General features: G+C 35.0%; 1 protein-coding gene across 1 annotated transcript; it reads right to left on the reverse strand.

Annotated features, from left to right (window-relative positions):
• Nucleotides 1-8265: 8265 nt before the first annotated feature.
• On the reverse strand, nt 8266-19635 carry LOC115721039 (serine/threonine-protein phosphatase BSL3). The gene is made up of 21 exons (XM_030650271.2): nt 18493-19635; nt 16961-17021; nt 16764-16842; nt 16572-16651; nt 16383-16477; nt 16172-16271; nt 14901-14970; nt 14069-14170; nt 13876-13957; nt 13242-13421; nt 12374-12641; nt 12049-12286; nt 11810-11980; nt 10909-11147; nt 10552-10636; nt 10376-10474; nt 10100-10299; nt 9906-9981; nt 9264-9399; nt 9042-9181; nt 8266-8935 (listed from the first exon to the last, which is right to left on the reverse strand). The coding sequence occupies exons 1-21, from the start codon at nt 18983-18985 to the stop codon at nt 8852-8854; spliced, it is 3078 nt and encodes a 1025-aa protein (XP_030506131.1). The 5' UTR covers nt 18986-19635; the 3' UTR covers nt 8266-8851.
• Nucleotides 19636-19921: the final 286 nt, after the last annotated feature.

Here is a 19921-nt window from a genome sequence, read left to right on the forward strand (position 1 = left end):
GATTATCAAAAGGTATACAATTGTGATGAGACAATATGTATTTATAGAGTTAGGGAGGGGACTTAGCTACAAAACCCTAGTTGGGCTGGGCCTGCTCATCAAAGGCTTCAGTCAACTAGAAAAGCCCACACTTCTGCTTCACCTAGACTTTACACACAGATGCTAAGCCCATTAACAATTGATCACCAACAACATGGGCTAACACAGCAAAGAACTATCCAATCAACCCAAGTTTTAATAAAACCAATAAAATTTAATGTAAGCCCAAATAAAAAGTCTAACATTCTCCCATTTGGGCTACATTAATTTTAATACATATATATTATATTAAAATAATTTTGTTTGAAAACGACTCATGGGTTGAACAACAGGAAAACATTTGTGGCCACTTTAAAAAATGATAGTTCTCTGATAGCATCTCAACATACCGGTCCAATTTAACCTTTGATAATGAACTATGACAGTCATATTGTTTTTAACTCAACAAAAGACATTCATAATCACAAATACCAAAGTATTAAATCGACATGGTCAATAAGTCTAGTAGTGTGGTAAGGAATTATATTCAACATGTGATCAATTCAAAATAACATAATATCCTTATCAGTCCTCAATTTCACTGATACCGTGATGCTTAATAAATAAGCCAGTGAAATTAAACATACACTACTTAATAAATAAGTAAGTGTCACTAAACTTGCTTAAAACATTAAGCCAACAAAATATCATTGTCATTAAGCAAATATACTTAAAATACAATGATCACGACAAGATATGAACTACATGCTTTCAATTTAATTATTCTCGAGAATATAACAAAGCCTAACTAAAAGCATAAACATCCAATAATCAAAAAAGTATTGGCCCACAAAGTAGTTCATAACATCAACAAGTAAATTACATATAAATGTAATCTCAAAAGATAAAGCAAGAAACTCCCACTATCCCAAAGGAGCAAAAGATTATAAAATGCCCATATCAAAAACATGTTTATCAAAAAATATGGCACTTAATCCTTTGGTTAGAGAATCTGCAAACAACAACTTGGTCTTTCAATATTCTATCACAATGTCTCCTTTCTTAACCAAGTCTTTAATAGTGAGATACTTTATTTCCTTATATTTGGAAGCACTACTAATCTCATTATTCTTTGAAAAAAAAAACAACAATATTACTATCACAATAGATTAGTATAGGAGAGGAAATAGGATCAACCACTCGTATCTCCGAAATAAAATTCTTCAGCCACAAAGCTTACAAAGATGCCCCATAACATGCAACAAACTCAGCATACATAGTAGATGATGTGATCAAAGTCTGTTTAACACTCTTCCAAGAAATAAGCGGACTAAACCAAGGTGAAAATATAGCCAGAAGTTGACTTTAAATCATCTACACAGCCACCAAAATCTGAATCTGAATAACCAACAACTCGAAGATTGTCAACATGCTTATACACAGGCATAAAACTCTTCGTTCTTTGCAAATATCTCAAAACTTTCTTGGCTGCAACCTAATGATCATAACCAGGATGAGATAAATATCTCTCAAGAACATTGACTACGAAAGCTATGTCAGGTCGAGTGCAAACCTGAGCATACATCAAACTCTCTACTGCACTTGCATATGGGATATTCTGCATTGCTTCTCTTTTTAAGTCGTTCTTGGGACATTGATGCTTAGTGAACTTGTCCCCTTTCAGAATAGGAACAGAACCAGCTTTACACAAATCCATGTTGAACCTTTTGAGCACACTATTAATGTAAGCTTCTTGATATAAGCCAAGAAATTTTCGATTCCTGTCACGATGGATCTTAATCCCCAAAACATAGGATGCCTCTCTAAGATCTTTCATATCAAAATTGGAAGACAGAAAATTTTTGGTCTCATTTAGTAATGACAAATCACTGCTGGCAAGTAAAATATCGTCTACATAAAGAACAAGAAAAATATGATGACTCCCACTGATCTTCATATAAATACACTAGTCAAACTTGTTCTCGATGAAACACAACAGTGTCACAACCTTATCAAACTTCAAGTACCACTGGTGAGATGCTTGTTTGAGACAATAAATAGATCATTTCAATTTGCAAACTAAATTGTCATTTCTATTTTCCTCGAAGCCTTCAGGTTGAGACATATAGACTTGCTCACTCAATTCTCCATTCAGAAACAGTTTTAACATCCATTTGACGCAACTCTAAATCAAAATGTGCAACTAAGGCCATAATAATTTTGAATGAATCTTTAGTGGAAACAGGTGAGAAAGTTTCAGTGTAATCAATACCTTCTCTTTGAGTAAAGCCTTTAGCCACTAAACGCTCTTTAAACCTTTCAATCTGTCCCTTTTTATCCCTTTTAGCCTTTAAAATCTACTTACAACCTATTGGTTTAAAACCATCAGGTAATAAAACTAGCTCCCATACACCATTTTTCTTCATGGAGTCGATCTCATCATCCGTAACTGCTAACCATTTTAAAGATTGTGGACTATTAAGTGCTTCACTAGAAGTGACCGGATCCACAAAATGATCAATATCATATTCTCCTTCTCTAAGATAAACAAAATTATCATGACGCTTTGTTGACTTCTTTTGTCTCTGAGATCTTCTTAGAGGAGGTACTTCTGGAATAAACTCTATTTGTTGACCATCATTTTGAATGACATATTCCACAATTAGATTTCTCTGATAACAGGACCCTCATCAACAACAAAACCTTCTTCAATAATAGGTTCCTCATCAATAATAGGACACTCGTCATCTTAGATCTTAGGAGCAATATATTCATCAGCAATGGGAGTGTTATCAACTAGAGTAAGAATAAGACTGCTATTATTATCATCTCTTGAAAAAGACATAAGAATAAAAATTCCTTTAGATGACTCCCCCGTTTCAAGAGATGTTGAAGGAATATTTTCAGCAACATCAAATTCCAAAAATTTAGCAGTCTGAGATTCAACAATTTGCGTACCACGAGTAGGACAGTAAAAGCGATAGCCTTTTGAGCGCATTGGATAACCAATGAAATAACAGCGATTTGTTCTAACTTTTTTCAAATTAGGATCATAAATATTTACTTCAGTTGGACAACCCCATACACAAAGATGATTCAGACTAGGCTTCCGCCCAGTCCACAACTCAAAAGGGGTTTTGGGAACAGATTTACTGGGAAGACGATTTAAAATATAAGTTGCAGTCATAAGTGCTTCACCCCATAAAAACTCTGAAAGATTTGATCTACTCATCATACTTCTAACCATATTCATGAGAGTGCGATTTCTCCTTTCAGCAACGCCATTTTGCTCAGGTGAACCAGGCATAGTGTATTGAGCAACTATACCATTTTCTTGTAAGCACTCTACAAAAGGCCCCATGTGTTGTCCAGATTCTGTATAACGACCATAATATTCTCCTCCACGATCAGAATGAACAACTTTGATGACTCTTCCTAATTGTTTCTCAACCTTATTTCGAAAAAATTTGAGTTTATCAAGGGCGTCAGATTTTTCTTTAATTAAATAGGTGAATCCATAACGAGAAAAATCATCGTTAAAAGTGATAAAATACTTGTTTCTGCACAACGTGGTGGAATAAGTACCACTGATGTCAGTGTGGATAATTTCCAATAAAGATTGACTGCGGTTTGCAGTCTTCTTTCTTATTTTAGTCAATTTTCCACGAGTACAATCAACACAAGTATCCCAACCAGAAACATCAACAGGAGGAAAAATTTTAGCTAGAAGTAATCGATCAACTCTTTCTTTAGAAATATGACCCGATCTATCGTGCCATAATAATAAGGATGTTATCTTAATATAAGATTTCTTACCCACAATATTCACAACATTGAAAAAGGAAGCTAAGGAAGTCAATGATAATTTGAAAAGAATATCAGAGTAAAAATAGTTTCCAATTATTCGGAGTCAAACTTAATGTCAACACTATAATTGGCAAACGAAAAGAAAATCATTGTTTAACTAAAAGCGGAAGCGAAACTGAATTACTTTGAAAGTAGGAATCAAGAAAGTACTGTTCAAAACAATCTGAACACTAAACTGTAATTCAAGAATAAGTGTGCCAACATAGATAACATCAACTCCAACATAAGTGCCACTTTAAGCTTTGACTCCCTCTCACTTATCTTCTGAGATCCCTTAGCCCCTGGTTGTGGTTGCTTCTTTTCATATTTTCTTTATCCTTTGTTGGGCTTGAGTTGAGAAACAAAGTGAGAAGACTCATTCTTCTCATTTTGTTAGCTTGCTTTGCTTAACTTTATACTGAGAAATAAGGTTACTAACACTCCATATTTTACTATAAGTGTTTAGGTTGTCTTGATAAGGCTGAAAGAGGCAGGAAGTGCATGAAGAACTTGAAGAATAGTGTAAAAGTCAGGAAGAGGAATATTATGATCTTTCAACTCGGACTGAACATTAATAATTTTCAAAATAAAATCTCGCACTCCTTTTAATTCATCATACTTAATGGTTGTCATTTCATCTATAAGATGTCCAGCTTCAGCGTTTTCACCAGTGTCATATAGTTTTTCTACAGCATTGAAAAACTCTTTTGCATTTGAGGTGTTTGGCAAAGCATTAAATGAATGTTATGGAATTGAATTTTCATAGCAATGAGACTAAGATGATTTGAATTTTTCCATTGTGCATGAAGAATTTTTTGGGCAACAATTCTGATATTAGTATAAGATCAGCAGATTTTTCTTCTCGAAGGCATAAGTCCAAATCTATTATGCCTAAAGTAATTTTCACATCTTGTTTCCATGCCTTGAAGTTGGAAGCATTCAGAATTCAGATAAAAATATTATTGTTGTTCGCAGAAAGGAGATCGAAAAATCCAAAAAATTAAAACTTGAATAAGCAATATGAGCAATGTATTAGAAAATATCGTAGAGTCAACTGGTCATTATAAACTCCCCTTTGGGGTGAGAATATAACACACACATGATCTACCTTCATGAAGTTAACAACAAAGAAAAAATACATATCATTTAAGAATTTATTACCTTTGGGCAAATAAATTTCTTAAAAATATGTATTAATTCAAGCAAAAAATAATAATAAATTCATATATTTAAATTATTACCTTTGGGCAAATAATTAAAATATATACATTTAATATTAACTCACTTCATGGAATGTGAACTAATATATGTTAATACTACCTTTGGGCAAGTAATTACACATATAGTCAACCAAAAGTTATAATATTTTCTTCAACGTGTGAAATTTGGTGATAAACAATCATTGAAAATTAATAATTTTCAACCAAATTTCCAAAAGAGATATATTAATTGCTTTTATTATATTGATAATCAAAAAATAAAGTGTCCACCATAACACATTATTTTTGTATCAAACAATCAAGTTTTATAATTTTAAAACAACAAATAATCAAAAGATGTGAATATAAGAAAATTGGTGGAGAATACATAGTCAAGATAAATTAAATAAGAGAGTGACTATGTCATATGGAACGAGAAGAAACCCAAAAAAATTTCTATGATCGACAGATTTCGAAAAATTATCAAAAAATATTTTTAATAATTTTTTTAGCTACATAATTATCATTAAAATAATAATAATTATTAAACAGAGTCAAAAAAATTAATAAAAAATCATAAAAAAATTAGAAATTAAATTTTAAGCACGCTGGAAAAAAGAACGTCAAAAAATGACGTCTGACGTGGCCCCACGCGCCTCCTGCGCGAGTGGGCTTCGCGGCTGGACTCCTTCTTCTTCCTCCAGCCGGGTTGGAGGCTGGTCACGCGACCCGGTTCGGCCCAGTCGGGTCTGTTCGTGTTTTCCGGCCAAAAAATCGACGAAAACACCAGATTTTGCATGGGTTTAGTTCGGGAATTGATTTCTAGTCAATCTATGTCTCTAATTTCGGCTATTAATTGCTTAAAAAAATAGATCTAAAGAAAAGCTATCCAAAAATAAAGAACATAAAAAAAATTGATTTGGGATATCAATCGTGATCAAAATTCAAATTAATCATTGAAGAACATTCATAAACAATTAATAATGAGATATCTATAATCAATTTTAGATCAAAAACAATAAAATCGAAAAACACAAATCATAATTTCATAATGTAATTATATACCCTAAAACTTTAAAGTTAAAATTCTCATAATATACATAATAATTTTATGCATATAATATATCAATAGAACGAAAATTTAATGATAAACAAAAACCCTAAAATTTTAAGATTTAAAAACAAAAAATTCAACATAAAATAATAACGAAATTAATATGTAATTAGGGATAATTAACATATACAAATTAATTATACTAATTATAGGTTCTAAGTCATATACAATAGGTAATCTGATACCACATGTTAGAAAATTAATAATATACCAAGATCTATTTGTATATAACATAGAACACAATAGTAATATATAATAATTAGGTATGTGTACTTGATTGATCCATAGCAATTATCTCTATTTGATCCACAGCAGTTACTCCAATTTGATAGTGCAATACTATCAACTAAGTCTTCCTCCCTAGATCTCTAAATCAGAAGCAATTTATTTATCTGATTATCAAAAGGTATACAATTGTGATGAGTTAGGGAGGGGACTTAGTTACAAAACCCTAGTTGGGCTGGGCCTGCTCATCAAAGGCTTCAGTCAACTAGAAAAGCCCACACTTCTGTTTCACCTAGACTTTACACACAGATCCTAAGCCCATTAACAATTGATCACCAACAACATGGGCTAACACAGCAAATAACTATCTAATCAACCCAAATTTTAATAAAACCAATAAAATTTAATGTAAGCCCAAATAAAAAGTCTAACATGCGACTGTTGCTGTTGCTGTTGCCTTGTATCTGATGTGGAAGAATAGAAATTGGTGCATCTTCGATATGGTTTGTACTGCTGCTCGAAGATTAATTAGAATTAATAGTAAGGGTCTTTATAAAGCTTGTCAAACAAACATGTATTTACTTAAAATAATCAATAGCTAGTAGTGTTTTGGTTTAGGCTGCTGCTGTTTTCTGCAGCCGTGTGTTTGTTGTTGTGCTGAGTTTTTGTTTCAGCTGTTTGTTTTTGGCATGGCTTTTTGAATAAAAGTCCTCTTGTTCAAAAAAAAAAAAAAACTACACCTACCATTGCTCAATAACAGGACTTATGAAATTCTTTTTGATTCACCTCCTTAGTATGTTGTCTTTCGTGTATTCGGTTGTCTTTGTTTTGTTAAAAATCAACCTCGTGCGAAGGTTATGTTTGGTATTCATGTCGATGTGTATTTGTAAATATTCATTTGGTAAAAGAAAGGTGTTTGAATGACTTGAGAGAAAGATGTTCTTTATAACTCCCGATGTTATGTTTTGAGAGAAACAATTCTTTTTTGCCAGTAATATCAACTTGGATAAAACTAGTTGTGTTTGAAAATAAGGAGTATTATAGCATTGAGTCTGTAACTTCTTTTGAGGATACTTAGCATTAGCAAGGGGGAGCGAGGCTTAGGAGTGCTCGGTTGTGGTAGGAAGAACTAATGATAGAGCTGAGGCAGTTGAGTAGCTCATTAGATTACAGACACCTAGTGGCAGGACTGTGGAGGTTGTGCAACACGTCAAACCACCTGCCGGTGGCGACTTTGGAGGTTGTCCAGCAGCTTGGTGTTGGTGCAACTTCAAATATGGAGAGATTGTGATTAATGAAGAAAATGTTCTATAAAACTCAATGACTTATCAACAACACTCAATGAACCACAAAAGTTTGAGGAACAATGTCTCTCACCCAAATAATGAGAAGTTTTATTCCAAATTCCATCCAACATGTTGGTCGGTAATTGCATTAAGCTCGACTAGTGAAGTGCCAAAAGATATTTCATTTCCCCAACAGACTAAGAACATACTTCTGGAATTTTAAAAGTTTCTGGTCTTTTCAACGTTAGTGTGGAGTTTTGGTGTCCGACAATTATTACAAGATAATATACATAATACATTATGAGAATCGTCATATTATATGGCGCATTAGTCAGATGTTATACTACCATGTGAATGTTCACTTTAGTTAGCGGGTACATTAATTTAGATCAGAGCAAAATGGCTGAGTTTTACAAAAATAAATCAAGACAGTCGAATCTCATCAGCCAAAAACAAAAAAAAACTAAATGGAATATTAACAAAAATCCAAAAACATCATCAAGTAATTTTGTAGGCAGAGAAAAGATTCATACCATATTTTCTCTACAGACCAAAACTTGCCAATAATTCAGCGTGATGGACAAAAATAAGGTGGCTTATCTTCACACAAATGTTACATTGTACAGAAGCAAGAGAGATGTAAATACACAAAGCAACACCTCTATGATACAAAGGACCCTCACAAGGATTCTAACATTTTATATATCTCACCACAATTATGTATCTCAAAAAGAGAAGCAAAGAAATGAAGAAGAAAAAAATTAATAGGCCTAACACGAGGAATAAAAAAATATATAAATTAATGAGACAAATACTCAGCGCACTAACAATCCAGAGGAAGAGCATCGAAGACTGATTTCTACCTGCCTGTGGCTCAATTTACAAGGGTGAGAGTGGATGGATCAACTGCAACTTTTTAGCATGTAAAAATAACCTACCCGCCGGCAGCAACCTGGCTCCGACCGAAACTTGCATCTTTTCATCATCTATAAAGGCCTACCAATTGAGTGGCAAGAAACCAAAAACTCAAAAAGCCTTTCATCCCATTTCTGGAAAACATTTCATGTGTGGCACCATATGCTCTATACAGGAAACCAGAAACCCCAGGTGGAAGTATAAGCTTTCTGAATAAATTCGTTGAATCAAATCGTTGGAACAATCAACTATATCCAAGCAAGAGAGCCTCGGTCATTTGTCACTTGCGGGCGGCCTCTCGTGGGTGTAGGAGGTCTGTTAGCATTCAACTCCTGTTTTGATAGTTTTTACCAAACAAAAATTATTCAACGCTCACATGAAATAGTTATAAAGATACAACTACAGCACCTAACATAAGCTTTATATCCAATCCAATACCTGCATCCATGTGTCCTCAATATGGCGTTCTGGTGAGGTTTCTGGAGAAGATATGGCTGGTGGGAGGGGATGAATAAGTTTTGGAACCACAACAAGATCCCTACCTAGAACTAAGATCGCTCCGGCATTATTTGCCGTACCTGTCAAAAACAACAATGTGAAACACTTAATTCATGAAGAGCTCAAAATGCTGCATAGAATGTGTTGACTCCAAGAACATACCACAATAATTGGTGGCAGAGAAGAGCGTAATCAAATGCCCCTGGGCAAAACGCTCAAAGCCATCCATTACACACTCGTGTGCACGAACAATCAACTGAAGATCATTGTTATTGCAGAACTCCATCACACGATCAGGCTGAAAAATACATACTTCTTTAGATTATGTTTTATGAAAAGAAAAGAACTCTCAAACTTCTTGCCACAACAATAGAGAATTATTACATGAAAAACTGAGTGAAGGATACCCACAAACAAAAATTAACACCAAACGTAAAGATATTCTACCAATCCTGATAAAAATCAGTGAAAGAGGCCTTTAAAGAAGGAAACAAATGTTACCACGGACATCATATAACATAAGAGTTAAGAACTGACAAGCAGTTAATGCAAGATGATCACAAATGAATCAATAGTAAACCGCCATTAAATGACTTTGTTTTATATCATTAAGCCAACAAAATCTTACCTTAGATATGCAGAATAATCAAAGCATAAGTAATTTCAAAAGCATCAAGTCAACTAAATTAAAAATAATAAATACACATGTTTATAGACTAATGCACTTGCATTCGTTTTATTTAAATGTGTATAAATTTTAGAACATGAATGTAACATCATTTTGAATGAAGTAACCAAACTCACCCCGAAAGTAACCAATCCAGGACCTCTGGCATTTGGTCTCAGTCCTTCCACACTATCATTTTCTGTAGGATCAGACCTAGGGAGGACCAGAAAGTTAAAATGTCATTCTCCAATGTTAGTAAGCAAATCACATTTTCTTTAAAAAATACAACATTTCTACAAACACCATAATATGAAAAACATAGGCAAGTCACCATAATAAATCCATCAGCACAATTGAGCCTGCTTCCATTGTAATTGGACGCTGAAGATTCTCAATTTGTTCCACATGATTTATTGACCGACCAATACCACCATGCATACAAATAATTTTCTTCTCAATGAGTGCTGCTAGAGGTAGCCAATTAAACAAGCGATTTATCCGATGCCATGCCCAAATCCCATCTCGCTCACCCTGTACACATATTAAAAAGCAAGTAAATTTAACAAGTCAATTGGAAAATTATGAGGACTACCCAACTAAGATATACCATTCGTTCAATGCACTCGATTCGAAAGCCAAAAAGGGCATTGATATCTGCAGCTTCATGGTTCCCACGAATTAAATGTACATTTTGGGGGTACTCAACCTGCAAGATCAATAATTTAGACAAGAATAATAATCTAATAATAATAAGCAACAATAGAAGAAGAATACAGATAATACCTTCAAAGCAAGCAGAAGTGAAATGGTTTCCAAACTGTGTTGCCCTCGGTCAACGTAGTCTCCCAAGAAGAGATAATCGATATATCTGAGTCCATTCACAAACAATCAGTATCACAAGACCTCCAAAAAGATAAAATAAAAATGCCTGATTTATAAAGTTGGGACCGGCAAGACAACAAAGAAATCCTACAAAATTCACAGAAAAAAATGCCAAAAACAAAGAAGCACATCATGGCTACATTGCTTATCAGGTAAGATGAAACATGTAGACCAAAGATTGTCCTAACTGACAAAAAATTGAATTTCGAATTATAAATACAGGCTTCACGCAAAATTGCTTGAACAATAATGACTTACGCGATGTCCCCAGCAGTGGATGGTGAACCATACTCATCAAAAAGGCGCATAAGATCTCCAAATTGCCCGTGTAAATCACCAAATATCTTAATAGGAGCCCTTAGCTGTAAGACACTAGGTTCACTAGAGAATATCCTCTCAGCACTATCACACAGATCTGCTATTTCATTGCAATCTAAGAAAAATTGTCGACGAACTGGAGGTTTCCAGCCACGAGGTTTCAAAAGATGAGCTATCACCTGAAGGATAAAATAGGAAACTCATTAAAAATGACAAAACTTGACAATAATAGGACTTACACATACACATTAAGTCTTAATAATAAACAATAATTTAATCATTCCACCAAAGGAAAAGTAACTCATTATTTTTCTCTAAACCTAGGCCAAAGAAGATCCAAGTCTCACAACTCAGAGATTACAACTAACTTAGAAAAAAAAAACAACGCGCTTTCATTCCGATACATTTCGAGTTACTGTAAAGAATGAAAAAGAAAGTGAAGCTTCCCTAAGGACCAATGCATCTGTACTATCACAACCATTGACCCAGTGCGTCCCACTGGGCAGAGTCAACAAACGCATCTATCCATTGCATTTCTTAAAAAAAATGTTTAGTTCATAGTCAAACAAACTTGGTCACGAGTGAGACTACTATTTAGTTTAAAATACATAACTCTTGAATTTTAAGAGAAACATCAAGTCATTAACTAGAGTTTCATAGCATTAAAATCTCAGGGCCATAGTGTCCAGCATGATCACATAGGGTTAGAAGTTAAGGGAATGTGAGATGCAACATGTTAACCTGAAAATCTTAAGGTGAATTAGAAAAGAAACAGACATGTAAGTTGGCAAAAAGTGACTTCATAAGGTATGTCAATGAGCAACATGATTGCATGCTATACCTTTTTAGGAACACTGTTGATCGACATCTGTCGATCTAATAATTTCCTTGCTGCAGTCGCACTTTCTGGAGTTCCATAGCAAACTCTCCTGCCTTCATTTTCAAATTGGTCAATCGAAAGCTGTCTGACCATGCCACCTAGAGCTCCACCAGTCTCAGCAGCTACAACCACCTGGAAAATGTATGTGTGAGAATATGAAGTATAGCAGCATCAAGTAGCAACCTAAAAGTAATACTGACAGCTCTGTGATGCAACCGAACTCCAGCTGGAGGAATGCTATTTGCCCCTGCAGAATCAGGCTTGATTAAGGTAGATATTTGCTTCCCACTAGGGGTTGCCTCTGAACCACGGTCTCTGTCAGGTAGCTCAACTTCTCCGTTGACTTGACGTGCTTTAGCAGCAGCCAACGTGGCACTAATTGCCTCTGCTTCGGCTGCTGCCGCTTCAACTAAATACTCAACACCTTTACTTGTTCTCCTACATATTATTGAAAATAAATAAAAAATTAGTAGCTCTTTTATGAGAAGGCACAACTTCCACGACCACTTCACCAAGACAACTTACCGGGTTCCCTGTAGCAAGGCATTCTCAGTGCTTATATCAGTATACATGTCTCCATTTACAGGGGGTGCAACTGGATTTCCCACTATAACTGTTCCATCTGGAGCTGCTTCAGGCAACGACCTTGTTCTTTCATCAACAAAATACCTGCTAGGCAAACGACCTGCTTGTAAATTTGATGTCGCAGCTGCAGCAGCCGCATGTGAAGCTGCACTTGTAGTTTCAGCAGCAGCAAGATCTTCAGCAACAAGTAGATCATCAAGCAGCACACCTATTGCACAAATAAACCACATTACTATGTAACACAATCAGCTTGCCAGCTAAAATGACAATTTGAATTCTTGGTAGGCAGTAATAAGAGTTTTATATTCCTAAATAAGTGGGATTTTTCAATCAGGTTTCATGCCTATAAAGTGTATTACCAAGAGAAAAAAGAAATGCTTTCAATATAGTAGGCATTTAATTCATCACCAGATCTGATTTAACTTGGGCAATCTAAATGACACAAAGCTAAAACGAACTCACATCAAAATCCAACAACAATGTTTTGAAAAGTGTGCATGCCAATAAACAGCTCTTATAGAAAGAAATAACATCTGTTTTCCCATACCTATATAACTATTTCCATTGAATAATCCATCTTAACTCCAAATGACTGAGACTCTTAAAATTAGTTTCCCAAGAAAATTAGTAACAGGCATCTATAAATAGGTTTACCAAATGTAAAACATTCATAAGTTTGCTGATCAAATAATCAGAATTATCATTTAGTTCAGTTCAAATTATAAATAGTATCTGGTTGAAGGATTCCTGTTCTAAGATAGAGAATGATAACAAATTCTATTTTCAAAAGAATAGATTCATGTCTTACCACCACGTAAACCACCATAGATAAAGATTAAATCGCCAACTGCCGCAGCTGCATGCCTGCATCGCCTTGTCAACTCTACTGCAGCATCTCCACCAGCAGCGTCAGCACTGTATCTGCCAGTCCTGGGGCTTGTAACAACAGATTTTGTATCACACCAAACCCCTGCTGCGGTATCCAACACTGTACACAAGAGAATTGTTAGATTTTCTACAGCAGTCTCAGACATTGTAGCCTTAAATGAGCAACTCCCAGCGTTACACAGATATGCAGCAGAAGAACTTTCCTATTTTTTCTGAATGATAGGTCAGTTTGAAAATTTCTAATGACAAGCAATCAATAATACTAAGTGCCAGAAATAAATTAAAGTTTTAGCGCTTTTGTGTTTTTATTCCCAGAACAGAAAACAAATTAAGAAATTAGAAAAAAGAAACAGATGCAAGGCAATGGGCCAAGACAATGAAGGTCAACTCCAATTAATAACAAAATAATGGCCAGAATCAAACAAATGGGGAAAGAAAATACAAATGGCAAAGAACATATCAAACAAAAAACACATGTCACATGTACATCTGGAACTGCCATTCCCGCATACCATATCAAAAACTCCAAAACTGCCAACAGCGTAATCGCATACCTGCAACACTTGATGAGTCTTCTACCATGCGTCCACCACCAAGTGCACCACCAGAGACATGTAACCGTGCATTAACAAAAACCTAGGATCACAAAATATAAAAGGGATTCAACATTCTATGGCAATTTTGTATGAAACAATAACATAAAAACAACATAAATGCATCAATAGAACCAAAAGACAAAAAACCCACTGCTGCATGTTGATATCTCGGAGACGGTGAAACACCCGGAGCAATAGCCCATTCCCAACGGCCATCCCTATGTTTAGCAAGCCCATATGCACTTGCCAGTGGCTGCACAAAGACCAAAAAACTATTATACATGACTTCACTAAATCTTTGAGCTTAAGGAGACTGAACAACTTCTCAGGACTGGACAAGATACATGGCTTAAGAAAAGGCAAATTTGCAAACCGAATATAAAGATTTTTATGATGGAGAGAAAATAATTCAAAGTTATCATGTCCTTGCTGTCAAAGTATAAGATACTTGTACAAATATTATGAAAGCCCCTGTTGTTCCTAAACTGTTCAAAGGGTATACAAATGTTTGACTCCGATACAGGGACAAACTATCTAAATTAAAAAGTTTTTTATATATTAAAATAGGGGGGAGGGGGGAGAAAGCATAATTTGAAATTCATGAACAACTTTCTCTTTTTTTCAAATCCATAAGAAACAAAACAACTTATCATTAATGCATTTTTATTTGGAAAGGACCGGCTAGAATAACTTCCATGTCTTCAAAAGATACAAGTAAATGAAGGTCACTAGATTGAAATGTACAGCTCAACAAAGTTTAGCATATATGATTGCATTTGACTCCCAGGACAATCAGATAAATATCCCACATTCTATACTTGAAAGTGAGACTTAAATAACAATAAGATATACCAATGGTAAAAAATTCCTAAAATCATCATGTGCAACCACTAAATGCAATAGAACATTTTCATAAGAAAATGCAATTAAATTTTACAAAAAAGCAAATAAAAAAAATTATGCCAATAAATAATTTAGCTCACCACACTGTTAGCATCTCTCCCTCCGCAAAGAAGAAGAAGGCCATCTGAGCGTGCACTTGCAGTTGCATACCTAGTCAGGTTGAAAAAACAAAGAAATGACCGTCAAATCAGTGAAATACAATGTTATAAAAATGAATAAAAAAACTAAAAGGAACCCATATAAACAGGGTTCTCTTGTTAGTGAAATTTTTCGCATATCAAAGCATACATGATACTGATGCTCAGGAAAAGAAAAATTCAATAGAGTTCTATCTGTACAGTGAAAATTTTAACATCTATAAAATAATTTTCAATCTGATTCAATATTATTTCCTATTGACTATTATAACTACAACAAAAATTTACAATGTGCAACACAAGAAGTAACAAATTTATCCAGCTGCAAGTATAACTAAAACAAACCAAAAAAAATATTGCCAAGGAACTCTTTGAATTTCTTTGTTCTACCAAATCAAAATTCAAAACTCTATACTAACAATTTTTCATGTTATATCAGATAGCATTTGTATTGGTCCTCTCAATGGATCCTATGATTATTGGAAGGCAAAGCTCTAGCACATTGCTAAGAATAATCGAACCTGCAATCTCGTGAGAGAGACAAAGTATGAATCCATTATGTAAAATTATACATCATCCCATTTCTTTTGTTTCCTTTCTCCTGATACTTATCCCTCCAGCTGATACACACTTTAGGAGGCAGGAAACTCTAACAACTTTCTAGGTAGGTCCCCATAGTGAATACAACCCAGACCTCATGGTAGCAAATCATGCGCCTAACCACTAGATCTCATCCATGTCTTAACACTCATTTATTTCTGGTTTTCTTTTCGGCACTGTAACAACCTATTCTTGCTTGGAATCATAGAAACTTAATAGTGACAAAAGCAACGCCAGATTCCTTTACTCGTAGATGCTCCGTGAATATGAAGGACAACATTACAGCAATTTTCAAGCAAGCAACAATGTCTAAACCAACTGAATAGAGATTCTACCAGCAAAAATAATTGACACATTTTATATATTGATAAACCAACATTTTCCACAGCAATATAATATTAACATTCATAGACCTGCCACCTGACTTGACATTTTAGGTTACGTCAAAATAAATTGAGAAACTAAATCATTAAAGCACCCCAAGAGTTTCACAGTTTGACAGAGGAATACTTGCATAACAGCACTCAATCAACAAGGGTAGCACATCAATTTAAGAAATATTTAGCATCAAGTTCACACAAATTGTTATAATTAAGAGTGAGAGAATGAATTACATGCACGGTGGAGGACCATCTCCCTCAGGTTCCAATTTCCGCCATTCATAAGGCTTTGCAGCTGTGTCTAGAGCCCAAACATCAGCTAAAGGACGTTTCCCTGGAAAGCACATTCAGTTACCCTTTTCAGAATTATTTTATTTTTAGCATTTAGTAATTATTCCTCTCATTTGGATAATAAAAAATATAAGGATAGACCTCAAGTGCTCACCATCATTTCCACCAATTGCCATAAGATATCTCTGCCCCACTAAAGCCATCACATGACCATAACGTGGCCCAGGTCCTGGACCTTGAACAACAACTCTACAAGAACAATAGCTCAAGTTCATAAAACATATAAAAGAAGTAAGAGCAAACGCAAAACCATCTAACAACTCAAACATTCGCAATTCCTTACCTGTGCCATCTAGGTCTTTGTTGTGTGAGATCAAGAACATGAAGATCTTCAGCAGATAAACCAGCTGGACCAATTCCACCCTATACAAACATGAAGACTCCAGTGAGGAAATAAATAACAAATTACAATCATACACTGGCCCGGAAATATGATTTGAAAGCAGAGACATAAAAGAGCACGTAATATACCAACCTGAATAACAACCATAGTTCCAACAGCAGTTGCTACATGCGCTGCCCTTGGTGTGGGCGGTTCGCCAAAAGGAGTGATCCTACAGCAAAGTGACTAAATTTTAAGTGACAAATTGAAAATGTGATAGAGAGGGAAAAATGGACACAAAAGCAGAGAAGGGTACAACAATAAGCAGAACTTTTTAATTTCAGGCCTACCTAGACCACTTATTTGTTAACACATCATAACAATGGACATCAGCAGTGGCACCTGCCAATCCTGAAATTCAAGCAAAATCATAAAGGTGATCAGAGTTTAATACAATTACGAAAAAAATATAATTTCTCTGTAAAGCTCAAAAGATATTGCCTTGTTTAAAAGATAAGTACTAAAATTTCATCAACTTTGGGTAACAGGTGAGCTACGAGCAGCTTCCAATGAAGTAAAAACATGAAAGCACTAGTTTTTATGTTTTCTCAAAAGATACTATAGGCTTGACATCTACAAGGTTATAGGCATGATTGAAAATGATGAGAATAATAAAACGGCAGCACAAGAGGAGGCTCACAGTTTCTATAAAATTAGCTTCATGTCTTAAAAAAAAAAAAAAAAAAAAGCTCCATGTCTTCAAAATCAATGACAATGATTGTTATTCTCCACTTTAATAAAAACAAAAAATTTTCACTGTGACTAACTAAAACTAACAAAAATAAGTCTTTAAAGAGTAGACCGAGAACAATCAGGCACGACTATTATGAGTACTGACAACACAATTACAAATACCACGTAACAGTTAGAAACAAGAGAACAACAAAGCTTAGCTTCCTTTCATCAGAAAGGACAAAATATTGAACTCCAAGCGCCAAATAAAAACTCTTGCTAAACAAAATTAACTAAATATGTAGCTCATAATCACAACGAATTCATTGTCACCCATTATAAATAGGGGCTTTTTTATTTTGATATTTCAAAACAGTTTTTTTTGCATTTTTACAGAATTCCACATAGAAACCCCTATTGCAACTAGCGCTGCAACCTAAATTACAACAAAAAATCGTATAGGAACCCCTATTACAACTAGCGTTGCAACCACTTTAGAAACCCAAACCGTAAATTTGAAAAAAAAGTTAAAAAAACAGCATATGGGGTAATTCCCCTTATAAATAATAATGGACTCCACAAAACCAAGGATCAAAATTAATTTGCTTGGAAAATAAAAACCACAAGGACAAGCAGCATGTGCATTAATCAACTAAAGTTTTAACTATACGATCAATAAAAGATCCCTCCATCTCTCAAATTACAAATTAATAATTTTCTGCTTACAGCCACTAATCAATGGTGCTCCGCTGTATACTATAAGATAAATTTGGCGAGAATAAGTTGTTTTAGATTACATAATTAGGAAGATATAAAACAAACTCAACAAGTATTCAATCAGCTTACAGGTATTAATCATAATCAAGCTAAAGAACTAGGAATTCAATTAGCAGGGTAACTTGTTTTAAAACACCCAAAGCAAGAAGAAAATGACCAAATTCTTAAAACAATCATTGCATAAAAACCAATAAAGTTAGGTTTAACAAATTATTCAGTCCGACTAGATGTGAAAAATGGAAGCACATATAACTTGAAACAACTTGATAGGCACAGAAAAAAGAACATGCAGCTTATGTTAGAGTTCCATAATTTGTTATTTCCAAACATTCAAATAAAATCATATTAGAAGATATCAAATTAAAGAACGTACGGATGCCGGCACTTCCAGCGGAAGATGGAGTCCCAGAAGCCGCAGAATTTCCCTCAAGGGCGGTGGCACCGCCAAATAAAATCAACCTGGGGCCAATGTAACCCGGCGTACCCTCGTCTCCCACAGCTGCAACCGCCGTCAACGTATGACCGCACCTCGGCCCCGGTCCATCCTCTTTCTTCTCTATAATTGCATTCACGACCGTGTAGGTCGGGGCATGGCGCGGACCAACCACCGGAGTCTGCTGCACCTGAGCACCAGCAGCCACGCCCTGCTGCTGAGGCTGAGTTTGCTGCGAAACCGGCTGTTGCGCAGACGACTGCGGAGGAGATCCACCTCCGGCTTGCGACTGCTCATCTAACTGCTGTTGCTGCTGCTGTTGTTGTTGTTCCCTATCCATGGCAGGAGGCGAAGCAGGTGTTGTTGTCGTGCTATGATTCTCCACCGCCGGATCGTGATCGTTCTCCGGCACCATCGACGCATCCACATCCATTATTCCAACCCTTTGATTCAAGTCCTACTTTAAAGATCGGAGCTAGAATTTAACCGAATTAGCATTCCTAATCAACATTTCGATCGATTCCAAGAATCCAACCCAAAAAAAAAAAACAAAAACCAATATATCCACACAATCGAAACCCTAGGCCCGGATCCTCCAGAGTTGTATTAATATGATCCAAAAAAGAAAATTTAGGCGGATAAAACTCTCCCGATAAAATCTCTAGGTTTTCCTCTCGGAAGCGCTTCGAGCTTGAGGTTGAGGAATAGAAAAAGGAGACAATCTCAAAGCCCACCCCAAAACAATTACAAAGCACATCAAAAGTGAGAAAGCCAAAAATAAAAATAAAATAAAATAAATTAACACCAAATCTCTTCCTTTCTTTTTCCTCTCTTTCTCTCTCTAAAAATCTCTTTATTTTCTCTCTCTACCTATGGCTGGCTCAAAAAAAAAATTAAATGCAAATTGTAATCTGTTATCACTTTTCCTTTTTTAATTAATTTTTCTGTTTTTTTTTTTTGGTTATTTTTTGATGATTAGATAGGATAGGAATTGGGAACGGTGTTGCTCATGTCGTTTTATTTTTCAATTTTATTTTATTACCAAAAAAAAATAACAAATTAATTAGTTAACCTAATCGACCGGTTAAAGGTGGAAGAGCGCCGCCTGGTAATGGTGTCTAAACGGAGTGGGTTACCGGATTAACCGGGAGGGTAAATAACTAAAAACGGTAATCACCGGTTTTAATCCTATTTATAAGGGAGTTTTTCTTTTTTCACTAAACATGGAATTGCACTGAATTTAGAAGAGGTTAAAACTCACGCTCTTATACATATTTAATTTTCCTTTTGGGTAAATTAGAATAAAGTTTTTTTTACCTTAGATTCTATCACAACATGTCTTGTACTTCTTTTTTTTAAAAAAAAATAA

Source organism: Cannabis sativa, chromosome 2 (genome assembly GCF_029168945.1).
Source record: "Cannabis sativa cultivar Pink pepper isolate KNU-18-1 chromosome 2, ASM2916894v1, whole genome shotgun sequence".
NCBI lineage: Eukaryota > Viridiplantae > Streptophyta > Magnoliopsida > Rosales > Cannabaceae > Cannabis > Cannabis sativa.